The following is a 24,732-nucleotide window of genomic DNA, read 5'->3' as shown; positions in this document are numbered from 1 at the left end:
AATACAAACCATTTATGGAAAACATTAGTCATGATAAGGAACATCTGTTAAATACTACAGTTTTGTTGAACTTCATAGATTTATTTTAAAAATGGAATGTAGTCTAAATTAGATTTAAAAATTATAATTGATATTTTTAAATCTAACTTACCCACATTGCTTGACTGTGTTTGTAATGTGTACTAGTCAGTGGATTAACACCTTTCCTGGCAAATCATAAACAGTTCAGATTGGGCATAAATCCCTGCTTTCAAAAGACGACTTAAGATACTTCATCTCAGAGGCCTTATCTACTACTGCTCTAGTCAGGTCCCTAGGAAGCATTCAAAAAATATTTTAATTCTTTTCAATACACATATTACTAGAAGACATCACATAAAATAGAGCTGAACACAGACCTGCAAGATAATTTATACCTTTATAAGCACCACATGAATTTATAAGAAACAGTAGGATTGTGCCTACTTTAGCATTCTTTAAAAATCTAGCATGATAGCCATTTGGGAGTAATTTGCCTAGCCAGCTTGGGAAGGGTTATACAACTATGAAGTTGAATTTTTATGTAAATGCAAAAGTACAGTTAACGATTTTTAAAACAGAATTTGGGAATACTCAACAGTAAATTTCACTATACAAAGATTAAGTTTTCTTTTGGGTTTATAGTTCTCCATATTTTAATTTTAACTGCCATTTTTAACAAAAGGAATCAAGTTTAAAGAGACTTTAATTCATTATGTCTGGGAGTTAGTCACATCTCTTGTCAACCATTGGACAAATGGTTGACTCTCTCCCTCTAATGTTGATCATGCTTCTGCAGAATAAAATAAGTCTGGGATTAAACTCCACCATCATCTGGAACTCCCTCTGGTCAAGGAAAGCAATTATTTCAAAGTATATTACATACCAACCATGTGTGGAACATCATACTAAACATTGAGGATGATAAAAGTATAAGACATGCTCTCAGTTTTCAAGGAACTCTAGTGGAAGATGAGGACAAGCCCCTCTCTTTTTTTGCTTAGATAATGGAAATCTTGTTTAAAAAAAAAAAAAATTGTGTTTTACCCCTTTATATATCTTGAAAGGCAAGGATAGATGTTCTAAGTTTTACTTGCTAGTTTCCAAATTGGCTTAAAAACCACTTTAATCCCTTAAACTGTGTGATCCAGAGGCTGTCCTTTGCACTTCCAGCACGCCAGGCCTCCCTGTCCATCATCAACTCCCAGAGTTCACTCAAACTCATGTCCACCGAGTCGGTGATGCCATCCAGCCATCTCATCCTCTGTCGTCCCCTTCTCCTCCTGCCCCCAATCCCTCCCAGCATGAGAGTCTTCTCCAGTGAGTCAACTCTTCACATCAGGTGGCCAAAGTACTGGAGTTTCAGCCTCAGCATCAGTCCTTCCAATGAACACCCAGGACTGATCTCCTTTAGGGTGGACTGGTTGGACTGACTAAGGATATACAAATAAAGATGTGATGTTGGTGATGAAAATAATAGAATATGGAAAAAAATATAAACTAGGAGTAGGGAGAAGAGGTGGGGGATGCGGTGCTCAGGGTGTTTTAGAGAATTAAACCACGCCACCTGTGTGGTTTAAGCACCAGACATAAAGCTGGTGCCACGGAAGCATAAGAAACTTTCTGGGAGCCAGGACTTGAGGGAACCGAGAGATGAGTTGTCGAGAAAGACTACGGGACAAGAACACACCAAGGAGAGGGGGCACTCCAGGCAGGGGGAGCATAAGAGGGGATATGGGACAAAGACAAGGGGTTTACAATGATCCTTCCATGTTGGAGAGGGGCAGGGACGTTCTCTTGGCTGATATGGGTGCACATGTGGTGGGCAGGGTGAGAGGTCAAGGTTAGGCTGTGAAGTGACTCATGTTGTCGAGGCAGGAAGTTACTTACAACTATTCCTCTTCTGCCAGAAAACAAGTGGATTTCCAGTCCTTTTACAGTAGCACCCAATAAGCAACTGCCAAATCGTGAGCCAGCGAAGAGAACAGCAGCACTCAGCAAAAGGGACTAAAAATACAAAGCGCTTCAAGTGCCAAAGGAGTGGTACAGCAACAAAGGATCCAGGAGCACAGCAGGAGAGGAGCTCTCCAGGAGTGGTCAAGGGGGACAGAGCCTGCCAGGCCTTGCTTCTTCACGTTGGGGGGTGAAACGTCAAGAGCCATGGGAAGAGTCAGAGAAATTATCTGTAACCTCTTCCCCTACAACTTTGGACATGTGTATCTGATTTATACAATTAGTTTTATTCCTGGACATATATCTAAGTGACATTTTTCTCTGGAGCAGATATACCTTTACCAACAACATCCCTGGCATTAATTCACTGCATGGTTCTAAGTAAAAGCCTTAATTGCCAGGCCTTAGTTCTAACACCTGTGCAGGACACATCACGATCTCAAGAATGCCCTGGACAGGGCTTCAAACCACATGAAACACCAGAGGGGTCTTTCTGAAAATGCAAGCATCCAGAAACAAGGCCTGCCTTGTGATCCTCCATACCCGAACCATTTGGCTTTCAAAGTTTGGGGGATTTTTTTCAATTGCAGATAAGGGTTTGTAGAGTGAGCTATAATTTGAACAATCTGAAGGTGAGGCAAAGATACAGCATGGAGCTGCTGCATAGCACAGGGAGCTCAGGTCGGCGTTCTGTGATGACTAGAGAGGTGGGTGGGGAGTGGGACAGAGGGCATATATGTATGCACATGGCTGATTCACTTCATGGTATACCAGAAACTAACACTGCGCTGTATAATATTGGATTATACTCCAATATCCAGTAATTAATTAAAAGAAAAAAATAATACATCCATGCGATGTTAGAGTCAGGCAGATCACAGCCTTCTTTTCCTTCAGAAGAAGAAACTGAGGCCCACTCAGGGAAAATGTACTTGTCTAAGCACACTGCTAATTAATGACAAACCAGAATCCATTTCCCTGTTAGTATTCTAGATCTCTTCCCAACAAGCCCCGGATGGGACAGTGCATACATCTCATCACAACAGTGGGCTCACTCTCTCCACTGCCCCACAACTTGCGTGGACACGTCCAAGTGACAGGTGAGGGAAGCAGAATCCTCAGCACCGACATACAGACAGAGTGCTACCATTAACAGTTAATGCCTACAGGGATTATAAAACCCTTCAGAAACTAGGACATTACAACTAAAGCCATTTTACATTGAATCAGAGTGCTTTATGGTTAGCTTCTGAAAAATCTCTAAGTTAATATGGTGCTTCCTTCAGGGATGACCTGTGAGAAAACAGTTCACAGACAAAACTTTTTCATCTTAATTAAATAACTGTATATGTATTTTTAACATTATCTTCCATTTAATGTCATGGGATACTGGCTTTCCCACTTCTGGTAGTGACATTCATCTCCTTTTAAAAAGAAATGTTTGAAAAATTTCCAACGATTAAGAAAATAATGGTACAAATGGCACTCGGATAGGAAAAAGATCATTAAGGCATTACATGTATGAAAGAATCTTGGGAAGCAGTGTTTTCAGAGACGCATTTTTTCATGGTAGGAACAAGATTCAAAAACATGTATCTATTGAGACTTGCCTGGTGATCCGGTGGCCAAGACGCTGTGCTCCCAATGCAAGGGGCTGGGGTTCAATCCCTGGTCAGAAACTAGATCTCACATGCCACAGCTAAGATGCAGCACAGCCAAATAAATATATTTTTAAAAATAAATGAAAAATGTTACTTGTCTTAAAAAAAAAAAAAAATCTACTTGTGTTACTTTGCTTAACGCTCCTCATAGGAGGGTTTCAGACCCCCTGTTTTCACGCCATGGCCCACATAAAAAACGACTGACAGACAAATGGATGGCACTCTCACAGCCATGAGAGTGATGACAGCCATGGGGTTCCAGTCCCAGTTCCCCTCGACCCTGCCTCACTGCCAGAGATTTCAGAGAGTCACACCTGTAAACCAACAGGGCGCACTTGCTGGGAAGCCCTTTTTCTCCCCAAGGGAGGTGCACCTTTCTGAAACAGGAACACAGTTGGAAGGACAGCTCTGTTCTCTGCTGAGCAAAGTACACATGTGGCAGCGATGACCTCATCCCGCCACCCCCACTCCAGTTCATGGGCCTGTGGAACCACGTACATCAAAGTCAAGACTAAATGCATCCTCTGAAATCCGTTAAAAAGTCATGTCCACTACTGGGATTCCCAGCAAAGAAATAGCGCCACAGCAAATGATTCAGAGACTGCTGCCCCGCCGAGCCCTACTAAAAATACTGATTGACGCTACAGTTGTCAGAGGAGACGTCAAAGGGCCTACGAGAGATGTGTAGCCATGTTCTGAGTTAAGCTATGACCAGACACCTTACATCTCACATACCTCAACCTAGAGGGAGATGCTCCACTAGAGATCCAAGCATTTGCTGGCTGTGGAGCCCTTACAAGAAGAAGAATGCATCATTCACTTTATGCCGGGGCTATTAGAAGGTTGACATCACAGAGGCTTGCCTTGATGGAGGGCTGCTCTGAAAGGTGTGTCAAGGAGAGAGACCAGTAAACAGCAAACATCACCCAGTAAAGTTCTGCTGGCCTCTCGTTATTCTGTCGTGAGGTCAATTAACTGCCCTCCTCTGGTCTAGACCTTTAACTCAAGGCCATAAAATTCCAGGAATCATGAAAAAAATCCTTCCTTCCTACTCCACCTCCATATTCCTGCCCCAAACCCACACTTAAAGCCTCAGACAAACCTGAAAGAAATCACTTGAATACTTAAAAATTTCTCTAATATGCTTCTCCCCTTTGTTCAAACCTTAATAGACACTGAAGTAGTGAATAAATTCATGAAACACACTGGGAAGTTGCTGAAGAAACGCGAGCCGTGGTTTCTGTACACAAGCCCATTGTGCTTAGGAACGACATGCACACATGGCTCCTTGGCAAGTCCAAGGACTCACAGAAGAGGTTTTCCAAAGCATGTGTGCCAAACATAAGCTTCTTCTAACAAGCATTTCCTAGTCCACACCCCATTAAGAGACGTAGCTTGGCCAGCAGGGTTTTTTCAATAAGATACAAATGCTTTTTGACACACTGGATTCCATCACTAAATAAAGCCAGTCACAGGGCAACAAAAATGTGTCTGCAGAACCCTCCTGTGGGCAGGGAAGAGGAGACACGTGAGGGGTATAACAGAGGCTCATGCTGCTTGGATGATGCTACAGTCAAAGGTGTGCCAAAGGAGGGACAATGAAGATCATTTCAGTTTTTAAAGCCAAAAGCAGATGACCACAGTATTAGAGCAACACAGCTCTGCTGTTTCTACACACAGGGTTCTAAACACTGAAAGCTGAGGCTTCAGAGAAGGGACTTCTGATCCCAAGAAGGAACGGCTGCAGGATGCTTGGCTGGGGCTACTAGAGGTATTTTGATCAGACCCAAAGCTAAGCGGCACAAGTGAAGAGCTGTGAGGCACCCACATACCTATGGTGTCCACATGTCAAGTTCTGTCTCCATGCCACACTGAATCCAGGTGACCAGAAAGTAGTGTGTCTGCAGAACTGGATATTAAAGGAAGAAAGGAAGAATGCTGCCGGAGAAGTAGCCAAACTCCAGAAAGAAAGGCCACGCCCTAGCTACAAGACTGAAAGGAGAAAGGGACCCTGCTTTGGCTTGGAAGAGAGCAAGTTTCGCGTATCAGAACACAAACCAAGAAATCCTGCGTACACAGGCTCTATCAGCATCCTAGGGACAGTCTTTATTTCCTGGCCTGATTGAGACTGATAGAATATGTTCCATTTTTACCTGAGATCTCCAGAGTACAGTCGCTGACTACAGCACAGCATCACCTGGGGCCCTGTTAGAAAACAAAATCCTGGGTCCAGCCCCAGACCTATTAATCGGAGACTTGGTGGGGGCGGTTCAGTAGTCTGTGTTTCTAGGTGATCCTACTGCACACTTTGCAGCTTAAGCACTAGTGATCCAAGCAAAACCCTGCCTTAGATCCACATAGAAAGTTCACCCGGAAAAGGTGAGAAAATGGTTTTCCTTCTGACCAATTCCAAATTCAGTATCAAACTAAACACAAACAGTAAATTCCAAAAGACACTACTGAGATAATTTCAGATGCGAAAATGGACTGAACTTTCATTTCCTGTACAGACACAGCATGAAGTTTATTATTAGTAGCAAAGAAATGTAAAGTTCCCATGAAAATATAAAATGCGACATATTTTTATACTCATGGTTCACTTGAGGATCACATTGCTCCAGGAGAACTATCTGGTCATCAATTTTTACAATGGACTCAGAACTCAAAGGACACATAATTATAATGACCTTCCTAAGATAAGATATTCATATATTTAAATGAGGTATATTTAATATGCAATAATTTCAAAAATATATATCCTTTTAATGTCAGTTCTTAAAGCTAGTAAGAAAGTGAAATAGGTACATCACACCCTGGGGTGAATGGGATATTGTAAATTAGAACAACTCTTATGGAAAGCAATTTGGCAATATGCGTCAAGCCATAAAAACATCCATATTCTTTGACCTAATAGGTCTACTTTGTCTCAGATTAAGAATAATTCCCTAAATGAAAAAGTTATATGAAGAAAGACATCTACTATTGGCCCCATATGGAGGAGACAGGATATCTAACAATATGGAAACAGTTAAATTCATGAACTGACCATTAATATGACCGCCAAAAATGAAAACAGATTAACATTAAAAAACCACAAATGAAGAAGATACAAACTATATCTAAGAATTACAGAATTACAACTAAGTAAAATATATAATATATATGTGCTTGCATAAAGAAGAAGGCGAAAGAAGCGTGAACGTTGCAAGGCAAAGGCAAATCCTACTCATTTTTCTGTTTGGGATAATAATAATACTAAATATTAATAGATCTATCTGCAAGCAGCCTTGAACACTCACAAGTTTGAGTTTGGATAAACTAATTTCTGTCTTTGTGTATGTACATATTCATGGGAGAAGGGAAACTCGAGAAAGAGGGAAATACCAAATTAGTCATTGTCAAGGGACAGTGGCTGATTTAAAATGAGACTTAACCACCCCCTAAAAATCAAACCACAGAACAGTAGCTCAACCCACAAAAGTTTAGGAAACAGAGAACAATCTAAACCATGATGTAAGTAGGAGATCAGGAAATCAGAAAACATCCAAAATAGTCTCTCTCCCTCTACCCTTCACGATTTTCAGAAATAATGTTAGAAGATAGACTGAGAAAACTATGATTTGTTGAGCTACATTTTAAACCAATGACTCTAATTTCCAACTGACTCCTATTAATCACAGCTGATCTTCAAAAGCCATTTGGGTTTAAGCCTGTGACACAGGGAACGAATTTGCAACACGAGTTCTTACAAAGCCCAAGTCCCGAGTTTCTGCCAAGTTCAGCTTTCATCACACAGGCTGGCCTGGCACAGCTCCAGCACCCACAGCTGGATTGCTACCATCCTGGCCTTGGAACATTAACTTCCTCTTCATCTGGGGCAAGTTTCCCATCACACGGTTTATTATGACACCAATCCTTTTCTAACCTATTTAAGATAAACTAATTAGAATTCGATTTTCAGTTCTAAGCCTCTCAAGAATTATTAGGGAGGGACATGGGGGAAATGAAGTTGCTGTGCAATTTCAGGCAAAGTTCAGACAGAACTTTATAAATCAGCAAAACAATCACTCTGTTGCAAACAATTCTCAAGGCGCTTGAATGGCACAAAACGCAAGTCAGTAGCTCCCAACAATTGAGAAACAATTACCAAGAAAATGTTCATGACTCCATCCAAAAAAAAAAAAAAAAATCTTTAAAAGAACTGTCAGGTTACAATGTTTGCGTGCTTATGTTTAATCTGAAACAAGGACTTTGATACCCTTAGAGAGTTTGTTAAACTCTGCTTGGGGGTAGGGGGGAGGCGGTGCAGAGGAGGGAACGCTACCCCAAAGGCTTGCCAATTTAAATTATTACACGCTAAAACTATGTTACCCCAATTCCACTTCCCTCACAGAACCTCCTATTCTCTGGCTGTGTTATTCTCAAAAATTATGGTTGCCCCAAGAATTTCAATCATTACAAGAAAGTATCAGTGGAAGGTGAGATGGAGCCTGTGTTTGCGACTCCATGCATTCTCTAATACTTTAAATCTAGGATCCCAGTGGGTCCCAGCAAGGCAGAGCATCTCCTGAAAATGAGTATCAGTTTAAACATATAGCATTTTCATCTGCTTTCCGAGAATAATTTCCAGATGTGTCCTCTGTGAAGTAAGACTTCCAGTTGTGAAGGTGTGAAGAGGTCGATTTAGTGGATTTGAGAGATGCTGCTCCGATACCCACTTTGTGGGTAGATGAGATACATGTTGTACTTGAATGAGAATAGGTATTGCCTCCAGAATGCAGTAAACTTAAAGTTCAACAGTGCATTTTTGGTATTTTTGGCTGATAAGAAAGACGGAGGTGAAAAATTATGGTAGGGAATATAGGTTAAGAGTTATCGACAAATATGTGCTTCCCTAGTGGCTAAGGCAACACCACCATTTCATGAAACTTTGTTATACGAGGACCAGGATGAGCCTCCTATTCAGAGCTTCCTGGATGTAAACTTCACTTACTCAGCAAGTACAGCCTGCTTCTTACAAAGGAGTGAATTCCTAGTGTGCAACTTGAGTCTCTTCTCAATAATCCAAACTTGAGAAGTAAACTTATCTACAATAGCAAGATTCACCCTTAGATTTACTTGAGCATTCTCCTCATGATAAACACCAGTTGGGAAAAGAGCAAAGGAGGAGGAAGAATAGGAGAAAGACAGAATCATGAGGATGGAGGAAAGAAGAAAAATATGGACTGAAGGAAAAATACCAACAATCAAGGAATATGTAGTCTCTGGCAGAAATACTTTTTCTATCACCATCTCCTTTTATGCAGTTGAAACAGACTGCCCTTAGGCACCTTCCACCGACCAGCCATAAATCAAATATAAATGCCGATAGCTTCACAAATATGATTCATGGAACAATGTGGACTTAAATATTCCCTTTGCCCTTTTAAAGGTAGCAGGATCAAGAGGACTCAGACAAGGACAACGTTATATGAGATCAGTTACCTACCATTGCTCACCATCCGCCTGGCCACCTCCCACAAGACAAGTCCAAAGGCCCAAATATCGACTCTCTTGTAAGAATCAAAACAATCCACCTGGATAGTTTCATCAAGAACTTCGGGGGCCATGTAGCGTTTGGTGCCCACACGGGGGTTGTTCCCCACATCGAGCTGATTGGTGCTCTGGGAATGCATGACTGCCAGGCCTAAAAGGAAGAAGACAACAGTGTCAACCCACTCCCTTTCTCACAGAGGGTTGCTGAAGGTTTTCAACCCAACCCAGTCAACTGCGCCCTCTTGTGGCACTCAAGGTGACTGCCATATTCCCCCCAACACCCCCGCCCCCCGCCCAGTCATCCCTGGAGTGCTGTTGTGATGACTTAGGTGAGAGCAGGAAACAGGGCTGATGCCAGAAACATCCTGGGTGTATTAAGTTAATATAGGAACCTCAGAGACAAAAAGATTTTGAGTGAATAATACACCAAATCAATATGAAGCTGGTGTTCAGAATCCACAAGGAAACAGACTCACTTGTTAAATGGGAGCCTCAAAAGAAGCTCTCAGCTCCAGTACAGCTCCCACTGGTCTCCAAACAAATTTCAAACCGTTTGAAGAAGGGACTTTGAGGTAATTTATCATGACACAAAGAGGCGACTGCTCCAGGCCCTGCTCTATCCCTGAAAAAGGACCACTCACCTGAACAGTTGTTATTGTTAAGTCACTCATTCATGTCGACTCTTTATGACCCCCTGGACTGTAGCTCGCCAGGCTCCTCTGCCCATGGGATTCTCCAGGCAAGAATACTGGGGGTCGGTTGCCGTTTCCTTCTCCAGGGGATCTTCCCAACCCAGGGATCGAACCCACATCTCCTGAATTGACAGGTGGGTTCTTTACTACTGAGCCACCTGGAAAGCTCCATCTGAACAGTAACCTGGGCCAAACCCACAGGCTTTTTTCTCAACAGCCACATGTACACAGAACAATAAGCTGACCCCAGATTCAAAGCACAGCTCTCATGTTAAATGGTTTTGAAGCACTTTCTTAAGCCATGACTCATTTCGGAATTCCTCAGCCAACTAAAGAGACCCACATTCCTCACAAACCAAGGGACAGATACACGCATGGTTTATTTGAGAATGGAATTTTTGATGCATAGGCAGACCAACTGAAAATGATTTCTCTGACACTGAGAATAATGAAAATTGCCAGAGTGAAGTTAGCAGGCTGTGTAAACCTTTGTATCTCAGTGGGGATCCCTCAAGTCATCTGTGGAGGATGCTTCTCCTCCCAGTCCATGGCTCTGAATGGGTGGGATGACGACTCCATATACAGCCGGGAGATAGCATGCATGTCATCCCAGCCTTAATAATTACCAGAGACACTGGCAACTGCGTCTGACTCAGACTGATTCCTCTTTCCCTTAATTTTATAATCAATCCTAAGATTCCATAGCTACTCTGAACATTTCCCAAATCATATATGCCCCTCCACCATTTCCAGAACCAAATAGTCAAGATAACAGAATACAAAACAAGTCCAATTTAAATAGGCATAGAGATGCTAGCTGTGGTGGTTTTAAAATATACCCATGAGTGTTTTGAAACTTCTCCCTTAAAGAGGGGAAACTCAGTTCCCCATGCCTTGAGCATGGGCTGGACCATCAAAGACAACAAGGCAGAAAAGTGTGTGTTATTTTCAAGATTAGGACATAGAAGGCACATGTTTCCCTGTTTGCTCTCTGGGGTCATTCACAGTGTTGGAGGTACTCCAGCAGCCCAGTGAACAGGACCATATGATAAGGAGCCGAGCATGGCATGTGAGTGAGCAGCCATGAGAGTGAGCCATCCTGGAGGTTCCTCCAGCCCCAAGCAAGCCTTCAGATGCCTGCAGCCCTGACTGACGGCATGACTGTTACCCTCTAAGATTCTGAGCCAGAACCATAGACTTGAGTTGAGCTTGACTGTTACCCTTCTAAGATCATGAGTCAGAACCATAGACCCAAGTTGTTCTGAGACTGCTGACTTGACTGTGTGAGATAATAAAGTTGTGTTCTTATAAGCTGCTAAGTTTTAGAGGTAATTCGTTTCCCAATAATCAGTAATTACACTAACTAAAGAGACAAACCAACCAAATGAAATGTACCTCAATTCCTATTTCAAAAAAAACTGGAAAAACTTGAAAATGGATAGTAAATGATATTAAAGAATAATCAGTAACTTTTAGGTGTGATAAAGTATGATTATGCAAGAGAAGTATTTCTAGGGGGTTCATTTTGGAGCATTTAGGAGTAAAGAATTGTGACGTCTACAATTTATTTTCTAATGAATTTGCAAATATATATACTCAAGTCACATATAGATAAAGGAAATTTGGCAAAATTTTAGTAACTGTTGAATCTAGGTGTTGTGGATATGAATGATCATCAAACTATTTTTTCAGTCTTCATGTTTGAGTTTTTTTATAATCAAAAGTTAGGAAAATACAATACTGGTATTTTTGCTAAAATACTGGTAGTTTTGCAATATTAATAACAACGTAATTGTGACTCTTAATTTCTAGGTATAAAGTAAAAAGCTAATATAAATTGTGGTCACATAGGAACAATCTCCTGTACTACTGATCTACTTCCCTGAATACCCCTTAAAACATAAAGTTGTATTTGAAACCGTGAATCCAGTTGGAGGGCTGTAGGCCAAAATACATGTAATTAAATAATTAATCAGTTGGGTTTGCTGCAAATTTCTCCCAAGTCCCATAAACCAAAACCAACAGCTGCCTCAGTCTGCCCATCTTCCCTTGGCCTCTGAACTATAACAGTATCTACCATTTAAATGATTATTTGCAAAGCATTTATAAAATTTCTGAATCTTACACAAGAATCGTGTGAGGCATAATTGACTTTCAGTAACATGAATTAATACATGAACACACTATTATAAAAGTTTCAAACACCAGAGAAGTACAAGGCACAGTATCAAACACTGAAGTGCCCCTTGCTAAGCTCCCCGACTCCTGCACTGAGTATAAGCAGGTCAGCAATTCGGGCAGGTAAACAGATGGAAGGACCTGCACAAGAACACTGGGTCAGTAACTGGGAAACACACACCACCTTAGCTTCACGACTCCTGGCATAGTCTAACAGCCTTCTACACTACAACTTGCCACAACAAAAGTGTTAGTGTCTTGCCTTCTCACACTTGGAAAACACTGTAAAATAATTTCTCAATGTGAACACAAGGACTTGAAAGGGATTCAAAAGAAAGTTTTCTGATATGTCAAATATTGTGTTTAATAACAAACAACTTTATCATTTATGTAATTAGAGCTCATACTGCCTAAACCTTTATTAGCGTACCTACAATGATATGAAAATAAGATAAACATTTTTTATCCAAGTAGAGTGGGCATCCCCAATAGTTCACTGTAATGAAGACCCCATATTACAATTTAGTTCTCATTAGCCTATCATTCAGCCAATATTCTAGGGGTCTAGGGTAAGTAGGTTTTATATAGAATGCCACTGTAAATGACAAGTCTTATTGATAATGCAATTAAAGCTACATTAAGAATCACTCTACCACCTAAGAATGAGATATCTCAGCAGAGCAAATGGTAAATTGGTTTGGGGATTTTTCCCCTCCTCTTTGATTTAAATAATTTTGCATTGGTTACAGAAGAACAACTTTAGATACCATTTTAAAGATAAACTCATTCCATAGGTTATCTAACTGTGTACCTACTTTCTGTAAAGGCTTGTGAAATCAGAAAGCACCAGGAGTGGTTGCCTCTCAGGGTGGGTTGGGGCAGGAACAAACTGAACCAGTCCAAAATGACTTTCTAGGGTAACAGGAAGGTTTCTGTCTTGACAGGGATTTGGACTTTACAGTATCTGTCAAAACTCTGAGAGTTAAGATCTGTGCAATTAATGTGACATGTAAATTTTACCTGAAAAGAAAAAAGTAAAAACTTGCAGTGAATGATACAGTGGTGTGTATGCTGAAGCCACTGGAAGGAAGGGCTCTTTTGTCTGTAGTTTACTTTGAAATGTACAAAGACTGAGGTGTACTGATAAATAGGAGGCTGGATATGTGATAACAGTAAAATGTTCATGGGAGAATCTAGGCGGTAAATACACAGGTGTTCACCACGAAGCCATTTCAATTTGCATTCCTGAAATTTTTCCTAACAGTGTTAGGAGAGAAAAAGATGCAACCCAGCTAAACGGGAACATGAGAAAAGTTAAAAAAATAGTAAATTTAAAAATTTACCCAAATCTGCTATGCAACACTGTCCATTCTTCTTAACCAGGATGTTTTTGCTTTTTAGATCTCGGTGAGCAATGGCCGGTTTCCCTTGGGTCCCAAAGATCTCTATGTGCAAATGTGCGAGACCGCTCGCTATGGACAGCACTATTCTCAGGCAGCTCACTGTATCCAGAGTAGTAAGCTGAAGGTAGTCGTACAGCGATCCCATTTCATGATAATGTGTGATCAACCACAACTGTGTACTGGAGTGTCTTGATGTCATGTCTGAAGCAATGAAACCTGGAGAGCGCAATGACAAAAATTAACAGACAAGTGAGAATTCCACATTACAGCTTGAGTACACAGAAACAGTGACCCATATAGTAGACATCACCCATGACAAAAATAATTAAACTCATCAACTACCATGAAAGAAGGTTTACAGAGGCATCAGCAGAGAAATAGAATGTACTTATTAATGCATTCAAAAGGCACTGCTAATGAACAGGTAATTTTCATATTCACTTCCATTAAAATATTTTACATTGCATTAAGATTCAGATAGGAATAATGTCTTTGTGCTTACCCACAATGATAGTGTCAAACCCTTCATCGTGCTGGCATTCCAAGCACAGATCATTCATCGTCCACCCAGAGAGAACATAAAACCTAGAACCTAGACACCTGTGTTCCAGTCTCGATCTGCCTGTGATCTGCTGTGTAATATTGGACAACTCGTTTGTGCTCTTTGGATTGTCTCTGTTGTAAAATCAAGGGGTGAGTTTATATTAAATAGCTGACTGATTCATTAAATGTAAAAAGGAATCTATCAAATATAACAAGCATCCTCTTCGTCAGTCACACAGGACAATCAAGATGATGGTATTTGTAGGCTAGACAACACAGATTTGAAAAGGAAATATTACAGTATAATGTGAAAACAGCCTTATTGTATACTAATATGCGCAAAGGACAACAGGAGCCCAGAGCAGGGAATCATAACTCAGACTAGATGTTACAGCAGGCTTCCATCAAGAAGTGACTACTGAAGTGGTCTTGAAAAGAAGTGACATACTCGTCCTGTGATAAACCATAAAAGAAAAGAATATGAAAATTTATATATATATGTATAACCGAGTCACTGTGCTGTGAAGCAGAAATTAATGTGACACTTTATGTCAACTATACTTCAATAACATTTTTTTTTAAGTGAGATGTTGAAAGATGTAGATACAGAGGAAGGAAGAAACTTTTCTAGACATTCTGAGCGAACTTTTCAGCACATTGAAGGAACTTGAAGTCAGAGGCACTTCTTAACCTGTGAAATAGTGTACCAGTCTTTTCTGCTACAGAGATGCTTTCCTAGCACTATAGATCTATGCCTTATGAATACACTTGATGGAGAGTGAAATTTAGAACTTAGAAATAAATATAAGGGGATTTTTTTTAAAAAAAGAGAGATAAGACTTGAAGAATTAAATGACTTGTGAAAGTATGGAAGAAAAGGAAAACACTTAGAATGCTTTATATAAAGTACTTCATATAAAATTTGTAACACTTTCAGAAATTTTGATTTTTATAACATTTTCACAAATTGGGATTTTTCTCAATAGACCAGTAGGATAAATATCATTATACTCATTTTACAAATAATTGAGCTGCTGCTGGGAGGTGCCAAGGATCACACAGCTATTAAGTTGCTACTAACTCCAAGTTTGATGCTAGCTGCCCTGATGCACCATACCTTACATAAGAAAGTGCTGGGAACAGAGAGGAGTACCTAATTTGATCATCAGCAACAGAAGCCGTTACTAATTAGTGAGAACTAGCAGTGTGCCAGACAGGTTTAAATACCCCATGTGCAATCCTCCAATAACCACATGAACAGGAAGGCTTACATCACTAACATTAAAGTCACTGACACTAAGGCCAGTAAGCTAACTGACATTAAGGCCAATAACGTTAAGGTCATTGACATCAACATCAGTAAGCCAGCCAGCAGTCTGGCTCTAGAACCCATTCTCTTCCCTACCAATTCATCCTGCCTTCAGACAAGCTGGCTTCTACTCAGAGAAAGACAATCCTGACATCTGTACCCATGGGACATCTGTAAAGTGAACTGAATAGCACTTCGACACCTTGAGGTGGTCCCTCAGCCAGCCTTAGTCTCTCACTGTTCTCCAGCCTGTCTTTGTGTCCCCATAGCTGATGCTCTTGAACCCTTAGCTGACCATAACATAATTGAAACTGTGCACTTAGATGTCAGTTATTCTTGCGAAAGAAAATATTTCTACTACAACAAGGTACTATTCGATAGCTGTGCTGGTGCTTAGTCGCTCAGTTGTGTCTGAGTCTTTGTGACCCCAGGGACTGTAGCCTACCAGGCTCCTCTGTCCATGGGATTCGCCAGGCAGGAATACTGGAGTGGGTTGCCATTTCCTCCTCCAGGGGATCTTCCTGACTCAGGGATCTAACCCACGTCTACTACTGTGTCTCTTGCATTGCTGGCAGATTCTTTACCCACTGAGCCATCAGGGAATACCCTATTGTATAGCACAGGGAACTATATTCAATATCCTGAGATTAAACCATAACAGAAAAGAACACATAAAAGAATGTGTGTGTGTGTGTGTGTGTGTGTGTGTGTGTGTATATATATGGATCACTTTGCTGTATAGCAGAAATTAATGCAACATTGTAAATCAACTGTACTTCAATTTTTAAACATTTCTGCTTAATCATTTTATACCACATAATATCCATCTTTAATGACTTTCTCAAAAATGGGTATCCCAAACTATAGAAGCACCACTCAAAAGAAATTAAATCACTGCAATAAATTTGTGTAGCCTTTATTGATTCCTCTGGCCAAGGGAGAGCAGCATCTGATTGATTGAGTGATTAATTAAATAAATAAGTAAATAAGATTCATTCTCTCACCTTCTCTAAGTCCCCAAGTTCTTAGAGAGGGATTTTTTCTGGCCCTTAATTATGATTTAGACCTTCAAGAAAAATGACTTTCAAATAAGTTAGTTAATTAGTTCAGTCGCTCAGTCGTATCCAACTCTGTGCGACCCCATGAATTGCAGCACGCCAGGCCTCCCTGTCCATCACCAACTCCCGGAGTTCACTCAGACTCACGTCCATCGAGTCAGTGATGCCATCCAACCATCTCATCCTCTGTCGTCCCCTTCTCCTCCTGCCCCCAATCCCTCCCAGCATCAGAGTCTTTTCCAATGAGTCAACTCTTGGATTTTTAAAAGCTGTTTACCACTCAAGTGTGAATTTGTAACTACATTTGCTGCAACACGCTAGAGCATTTTTATGGGACGTTTGCAGTTTGAGTCAAAGCCGTCTACTGTTAGTGGAGACTGAACAGGTGCCCGTAAGCTGGAAGTCTGGCCCAACCACTGGATGTGTTCATAACACAGAGAGAAAGTGATTAGGGCAAAAGCCTCTTTCAGAACAGCCAAAGTCATCTTCCCAGGCTCCTCAAGAACTAAAATAAAACCCAAATCTTAAGTGAGGTAAGCAGTACCCTTGTGAGCCTCTTGAGTGGCAGCTCTTGTGGGAACCAGGCGCCAGGCAGCTCTGACCGTGGCGGAGTGAGATCAGCATGCCGTGGCATAGGGTTTGAGAGTGTTAGGCTCCAGAGCAGCACTACTAGGCATTCACATGGCTCACCATCCTGAGCTGGGTGAGCCCATCTCTGACACATAAAATCACCATCTTGGGGGCTGGGAGAGAGGCTCAACAGGGATGGGACATATGTATACTTATGGCTGATTGACACTGTTGTACAGCAGAGACCAATACAACATCGTAAAGCAATTATTCTCCAATTAAACATTTAAAAGAAAAATTTTTTAAAGATTATATAAAATATAAAGAAAATCACCGCCTTGGTTTCCTCGTTTCTAAGTTATGAATAGCACCGTCCTATACGTCAAAGCGGAGAAGGCAATGGCACCCCACTCCAGTACTCTTGCCTGGAAAATCCCATGGATGGAGGAGCCTGGAAGGCTGCAGTCCATGGGGTCACTGAGGGTCGGACATGACTGAGCGACTTCACTTTCACTTTTCACTTTCATGCATTGGAGAAGGAAATGGCAACCCACTCCAGTGTTCTTGCCTGGAGAATCCCAGAACGGGGGAGCCTGGTGAGCTGCTGCCTATGGGGTCACAGAGAGTCGGACACGACTGAAGTGACTTAGCAATAGCAATACGTCAGAGGGTTCCTGTGAGAATAAAAGAATCAGTACAGGTAAAATGCTTTGTAAGATGCCTCCCACACAGTAGGTGTTCAAGTGCAGCTGGTTACTCATAGCTCAAAATAGCTCAGGGTTCAATTACAACCCCAAAATTTGTAATTTAGTATTTTTTAGGTAGTTTCCTTCCAGTTGGTCTAAAAACGTTCTGACATTAAATGGTGAATCAGTACCTTTTAAGAGTATGAGACACTTCTACAGATGGAGAGTATAATGGCTGCACAGTATGAATGTACTTAAATCTCACTTACATGATTAAAATGGTCAACTTAATGGATACTGTGCCATAATTTAAGTGCTATAATCTCTTTTAAAAATTTTCTTGAAGGATAGTTGATGTACAATGTCGTGTTAATTTCTGCTGTACGGCACAGTGATTCAGTTATACATATATATACACTCTTTTTCATATTCTTCTCCATTACTGTTTATCACAGGATGTTGAATATAGTTCCCTATGCTATAGACTGGGACCTTGATGTTTACCCAGTCTATATTTAAGTTTGCATCTGCTAGTCCCAAACTCCCAATACTTCCCTCCACCATCCTCCACCCCCCGCTGCCACAAGTCTGTTCTCTACATCTGTGAGTCTGTTTGTGTTTTAGAGATAAATTCATGTCATATTTTAGATTTAACATGTAAGTGATGTCATGTGTACCATAATTTAAAAAAAAAAAAAAAAAAGAGTGTAAGATGACAGGAATTCCCTGGTGATCCAGTGGTTTATTGGGACACAGTGTTTTCACTACCAGACAGGGGCAATCCCTGGACGGTGAACATCCCAAAAGCTGTGCAGCTTGGCCAAAAAAAAAAGGTTTTTGGACTGAAAATCTCACATTAACTCAAACTCCCTGGCTTTAGTGATGAGGAAAAGGGTGCTCAGAAACATACAGCTCTGGCGCAGAGTCACACTGTGGGCCTCTAATTATGTGAGAGTAGAAACCAGCTTCCCAAGCTCCCAGACACTGTTCGAACACCATAATACAGCCTCCCATCATTCACTTACCTGCTGACTTCTACATGAGACAAAGCAGAAGAAAGAGTTAATTGTTTTAGGGAGATAAACAGTGAGGGTCCAGAACTCTGTGTGTGTGTGTGTGTGTACACAATTATGTATTTCTTGGGGGCTAGAGTTGGCAGTACTCAGGGGTTGGGGGAAATCACGATCTCATATTCAAAACAATATGCTCTTTTGATAGAAAAGAAAATGATCACAGAAAACCTCCAAGCCTCTACATTCAAAAAGCTGCTAAAGAAGAAGTTAAAACTGAAAAAGGTAATACATTTTCTATGCACCTTCTCATCTAAAGGGACTGACTACACAGTAAAATTAATCCATGTAGCTGTAATTATGATGAGGGTACCAGATCTCATGAATTCAGAATTCTGAGGATCATGAGGTAAGAAGAAGTGGGCAATGTTTTGCCTTCTATGCTCACACTGAGGGAACCTAACTTCTCTCCCATGAATTGTACTGCAAAGGTGCCTTTCAAATTTCCAGAGTGATTAAATCCAATTTAATCAATATTTACTGAGCACCTACCATGTGCAGGGGCCGGGACGGGGTGTGAAAACAAAAACCTTATCAGTTACAACCAGGAAAACAGGAGTATCTACCCTTCTACAGTCATGGAGAAGATTAATGAGAAAAAGGACATGACATGCAGCAGTGCTTACTGCATGGTAACTAAGCATGACTGCTGTTACACACACACAAACTACAGCATAAGGCAGTGTATGGTAAGAGTTATCTAGTGGAGGTACAAAGTACAGGCGGGCAGAAGAGTACAGGTAGACCCCTTGGGAGAGTCTGGAAGGGAACTGAGAAGTTTTGATGCAAGAAGGGGTGGCTGGAGCAGGGGTGTGGGGAGAGTGGGTGAGCAGGAGCCACACGACAAAGGCATGGACGATACCAAGGAATAACAAATATCGGAAGCGGCTGCGTGTGGGCATGTGTATAGAGGAAGCAGCAGACATTCCTTGAGACCTCAAAACAGAGCACCTGGGATGCCGGGCTCAGACGTCACAAATGTTGCGAGCGGTGTGAGAGTCAAAGACATTTTGAGCAGGAGCATCTCAGCTCCCCAGTGCAAGGCAACTTAGTACCACAAGATGGACTGGAAAGGCAAGACCAACAGCAGTGGCAAGTGAGGAGAACTAGGTAAGGCCTGGGGCCCAGCGGGGAGGGGAAGGGAGAAAAGGACACCAGAAACAGACGCTTCTGAGACGAAACCTACCATCAAACTGTTAGAGTCGAGCACTGAACAACTTTCATACCATGATTTGCAGACAACTTGACTCAGGCTTCAGTAATACACTGGCAAATACTACACTGGCAGTACTGGAATAGAAATGAATTCTCGCAATGGCCTTCCTGTAAGCCACACCCAATCCAGTAGCCATGAAGTAGCCAACACTATCCTATAATAGTCAAATTCTATAGAAACTTTACATCCACTCTTAAAGAAGCACTCCAGGCAGCACTCCTCGCACAGGTATTAGTATAAACACATTTAGAGAAACTTTTCAGAGAAGTCAACGGACTAAAGAAATATTCTAACTCTTTATACTTCCATAGCAGTATTTCAATCAGCTCTTCACATATTTCACAAATGTTTCCAAGCTTTAGTTTCCAAATTAAAATGTATGCTAAATCCCTCTCTAAATCTGGGCTTTAAAAAGCAATGCCTTGTTTGAAGGAATGTGCATTTAATTATGATGTCCCTGGGAGCTATGAATCTCTAGGAAATCGTCCAAAGATCTTTCTTAGCTTGATTCAAGTAATAAATATTCAAAAAGGGTGGGGTAAGCAGAACTACGGAGGAAGCCTTGAAGTGAACAATATGGGGCAAATTTTTGTTATTTAAATAACAACCTGCAGAGGAAGACTTAGCAATAACAATTTCCTTTTCATCATCCAGAGAATCTTCAAACTTAGCTTCTCTGCAGATTTAAACAAGAGATTGGTGTGAAAAGAAAATTCAACAGTGTATATAAATGCTGACGGTCCCTATGTCACCATTCAGGAGAGACTTGCACATTCACACACACCCAATCAGAGAGGGCAAAGGCAGGCAGTTATTTCTTTCTAGAAAAAAACTGATGTGGGGATTGTGTACTTACCTAAGATATTTTCATGCCTCAGCATCACAGTGTTGTACAATTCTGTTTCCCTAAACCACGACTTCTCATCCCGGGAGGAAAAGATCTTCACAGCGACGTTCTCCCCTTGCCAGCTGCCCCTCCACACCTCGCCATACCTGCCCTTCCCTGTGGAAAGCAGCACAGAGGTGACACTGGGCAGGAGGACAGGACAGGTCACCAATGAACACTGTGCCCGCCACTCTCAACCCTCCCTTGGAAAAATGCCACTAGGGAATATGCTAGGTTGGCCAGAAAGTCCATTTGGGCTTTTCTGTAAGATGTTATGACCAACCTGATAAATAGCACTACCTCTTGCTTGTAAAGACATCCAAAAGCAAGGTGGAAACTGCCCGTCCCAGCCTATTGTGATATCACGTTACAGGTTCTGTGATATCTGTGATATCACAGAACCTGCATTCGTACAACGAGCTGCTAGCTACAGAGTTTACATTTATTTACATCCCTCTCTGAAAACGTATGAAATGCATATGGTTTGTAAAAGCACATGAAAGTTAGTAAGACTCAGAAAATGGTATAGATTATTAGACTTCAGTGTTGATGAAAACCAAGAAACATGTATGTGGCTAAATTGAATAGCTTATGTGATTACTCCCCTTCATAATGGATCAACACAGACATTTTCTAAGAGTCCAAACTGGTGAATTTACATAGGCCTTTCTATTTTTCACAAAGGAGACTATGAAGTTTGAGATGTGTGCTCTGAAGGATTAACACACACGCACACACAAACAGAACAATACTGGTGTAGGAAACAGACGGGCAGCCACTGCCATCCGTAAAGGGTTTCTTGGCAGAGGATGTATTTCCAAAGAGGATCTGCAAAGTCTTACACATGTAATCCCAGAACAGTCCTGATTTCTGACAGTGGTTATGGGTGTTCCCTTGTGAGACAGTCCCTGTGAGGCCACAAGTGGGCAACCCCGAAAAGGCCACTTGGAGAAGACAATTTCAAAGCACGGTGACTAGCTGTGATCTGATCCATGGAGGACAGTCCTGGCGCAACTGGCGGCTTGTCAACAACATGCTCCTGCTTCCACTCTTCTCCTTAATTACAGGTAGATGATCAGGGAGGTTAAGTGGAGGCGGGAATTACCATGAGACGGTGGGGATCATCACGGGGTATAATCAAAGGTGAAGATGGACGCGGAACCTAGAGCACTACAGCAGGAGATCCAAACTGCAGAGCAGTGGGGCCTTCCGCCAAGGCAAGTGGCTGATGATAATCTCAGCTGGTAATGACTGTACACAGGAATATATGCATATACAGGAATACAGCTCTTTGCTGCAAAACTAAGCCACCGCGAACCCAAACATGGAGAAGGAAAGCATGTCTGTCCAGAAGATTATGTCCTGAAGCATAATCAAACCTGCTCAATCTAGATTCCTTATGATAAGCAGTGTCTCCCTACTAAATACCAATGACTAATGCAAAGGACTAATCCAAAGACCCTGAACCCAGTAAGGGTCTCTGTGGACCACTGTCAAGTCACAAAAATCGCATTGGGTGCAGGATTAACTTGAATAAAGTCATGGCAATTGTCCAGCATTTGTAGTTTAAGATGAAGACCAGTGCTAAGATGTATAGCATGGACTGCTACAAAATGGAACACTAATCTTCTCCTGCCTTTGGTTCCATTCTGTATCTTTATTGGCCCTTTGTTCTCATATTCCCATTAGGAAGGAAAGAAAAATACCCCAGAGCATTGTGGACATTACTATGTAGTTGCCTCAAATCCTTTTTATAAAGGAAACAGAGACAGATGTCAGCGTAAGTAGACAGAACTGAAACAGAAACCTACTTCAGTGCTTTTCAAAGGCTTTTAAGTTGTCAAATGCTTTTTGCAAATGCAATCTTATGCATAAGTTCCTGAAAACAGAAGCAGAGCTGCCTCAAAGTCCTGGCCATGGAGACCCAAAAAAGGATGCTTTAACACCTGAAATTTAGAGGTTCACTGATCACCACCTGTAACAACTGACCTAGTCCAATTCCCTATATTTTTTAACCAAAAATTGTAAGATACTATCCAAACAGTTCATGACGTATATTTTTATCCAAGGCTGTACTACATGAACACTAGAAGCTACTGAAATGCATGGCTCTTTAGCATTAAGGCAGTAAAATGATGAATCTGAACCATTTTAAAAAATGCTGAAGAATATCGTTACAACCACAAAGAGTATGCATTTTTAAAGATGCAGTATCATTTTGTCCTCTGGACTCTGGGGTCCACCTCTGAGGGCTGCTGTTGCGTGAATGGTGAGTACCATGGGACAGCAGCATTGGGATCACTGCCTTCTGATCCCAATCCAGTCACCCTTGTTCATAATCAAATAGGGTGTTAGCTGGTATAAGACAACCACCTTGGTTGTAAGCAGTGAGTATGTTGGGAGCTTTTCCACTTTTGTTAATATTTTCCCTACTCACAGTCCACCGTGGAGCAGAAGCATGAAGTGGGAGTTCAGAAACAATCACAGTAGCTAAAGCAGACCTAGAGAAAGGCCACAGGCTCCTGCCAGCAGCCTGAGTTCCTGCAGGTGGCGGTCGCTATTTGGACTACCTCTGCCACCTGCCTTCCACTGCTGTATTTGGGGATGTCCTGGCTCCCATGAAACCAGGAAAAGTTGGAGGGTAGCAGCCAAGGGTGAAGCCGCCTAGGATGGGCCAGTCACCTCCCAAAAGCCAAAAATGAGACGGCAGGAGCTGCAAAGCCAGCTCACGCCTCTCAAACTGGGAGAACCAGGAGGAGTGTGTGGAGATGGTTCTAATCCATTACTGCTACTGTGGCCATCCCTGCACACCATCTAAAGGAGAAATTAATGAAAACTGTCATGTGAATGGCAAATATCCAAAAATCAGGACTTAAAAAAAAAAAAAAAAAAAAAAAGCATGCTGCACCATCTTCCAAGAGGACAATTCAGCAATATATAAGACAAGGCATAAAAAGTTAAAAATTTGACCCAGGAGCCCCAATTCCTGGAAGTTTATTCTGCTCACTCAAAAGAAGCAGTATGTGCCAATTTTTTTTTCAAGTATTGTTAAAGTTATTACTCAACAATTACACAACCACTCAGATACCTGTGATGTGTACAAATACATGAAAATGTGTATGAGCTTAAAACAAAAAACAGGGACACATTACATACACACTATGATTACATCTCTACACAAATATAGTCTGATACAGAAAACAAAAATATGAGAGGCCATAGAGAAATGTACATAGCTCCTTTAAATAAAGGACTTATAAGGGTAGCTTTGGCGAATTTATTTCATTTTTTTTTTAAAGGGGAAGAATGAGAAAGTAAAAAATTGCCACAATCAAGATTATTGTCCAAAAACCAACTTACCTCAGACTCACCAATGCCTATCTTTGGTCAGTAGCAGCCATATTAGTTCATTTTCAAGCAGTCCCAATATCATAAAGGGTTTACTTAAAACTGAAAGCCTTTGACTAGGTATTTTCTATACTAACTAGTGGCAGGCTCCTTTGAAAAGAACTTTACCAAGTTCAAATGCTCCAACATAAGTCCCAGAGCAGAAGCACAGCCACTCCACAGGGATATCTCACACCTCCGTACATTTAACAAGCAGGAGACAAGCAGCAGCAGATTTTCCAAGGTCATATACTTCTAGAACCACAGCAAACACCGCACAGAACCCACAAAGAAAGGGAAAAGAGAATTACCAACACACTCCAGCAGTGTGATCTGACGGGCCACTGTTCTCTGTACCAGAAAAGGAAGGCCAGAGCCGCTTCCCGATGTACATGAATGATCCAATAAATCCTGCAGTTCAAAACAAGGAGAAAGAGAAAGGATTGAGGAACCGCTTCCAGGTCAGAGCGTGCATCTGGGTGTAACTTGCACGGAGGCTGCAGTCCTGGAAATGTGGCCCGTCCGTGTGCATGGAAAGCCCCAATGAATGAAGGACCGGTCTTACTC

At 41.5% G+C, this 24,732-nt stretch overlaps 1 protein-coding gene across 4 annotated transcripts in view; it reads right to left on the bottom strand.

Annotated features, from left to right (window-relative positions):
* ACVR1 (activin A receptor type 1) overlaps window positions 1–24,732 on the bottom strand; it is a 131,105-nt gene that overhangs the window by 3,103 nt on the left and 103,270 nt on the right. For all 4 annotated transcript variants that reach the window (XM_024999277.2, XM_024999281.2, NM_176663.3 and 1 more), the window contains 4 exons: window positions 24,477–24,576; window positions 20,749–20,895; window positions 13,381–13,656; window positions 9,121–9,318 (listed from right to left, as the gene is read on the bottom strand). In XM_024999277.2, coding sequence (XP_024855045.1) covers window positions 9,121–9,318; window positions 13,381–13,656; window positions 20,749–20,895; window positions 24,477–24,576 — 721 coding nt within the window. The remainder of the gene's footprint in view (window positions 1–9,120; window positions 9,319–13,380; window positions 13,657–20,748; window positions 20,896–24,476; window positions 24,577–24,732) is intronic.

The sequence above is a fragment of the Bos taurus genome, chromosome 2, assembly GCF_002263795.3.
Source record: "Bos taurus isolate L1 Dominette 01449 registration number 42190680 breed Hereford chromosome 2, ARS-UCD2.0, whole genome shotgun sequence".
In the NCBI taxonomy this organism is placed as follows: Eukaryota; Metazoa; Chordata; class Mammalia; order Artiodactyla; family Bovidae; genus Bos; species Bos taurus.
This window is presented reverse-complemented; position numbering and strand designations above follow the sequence as displayed.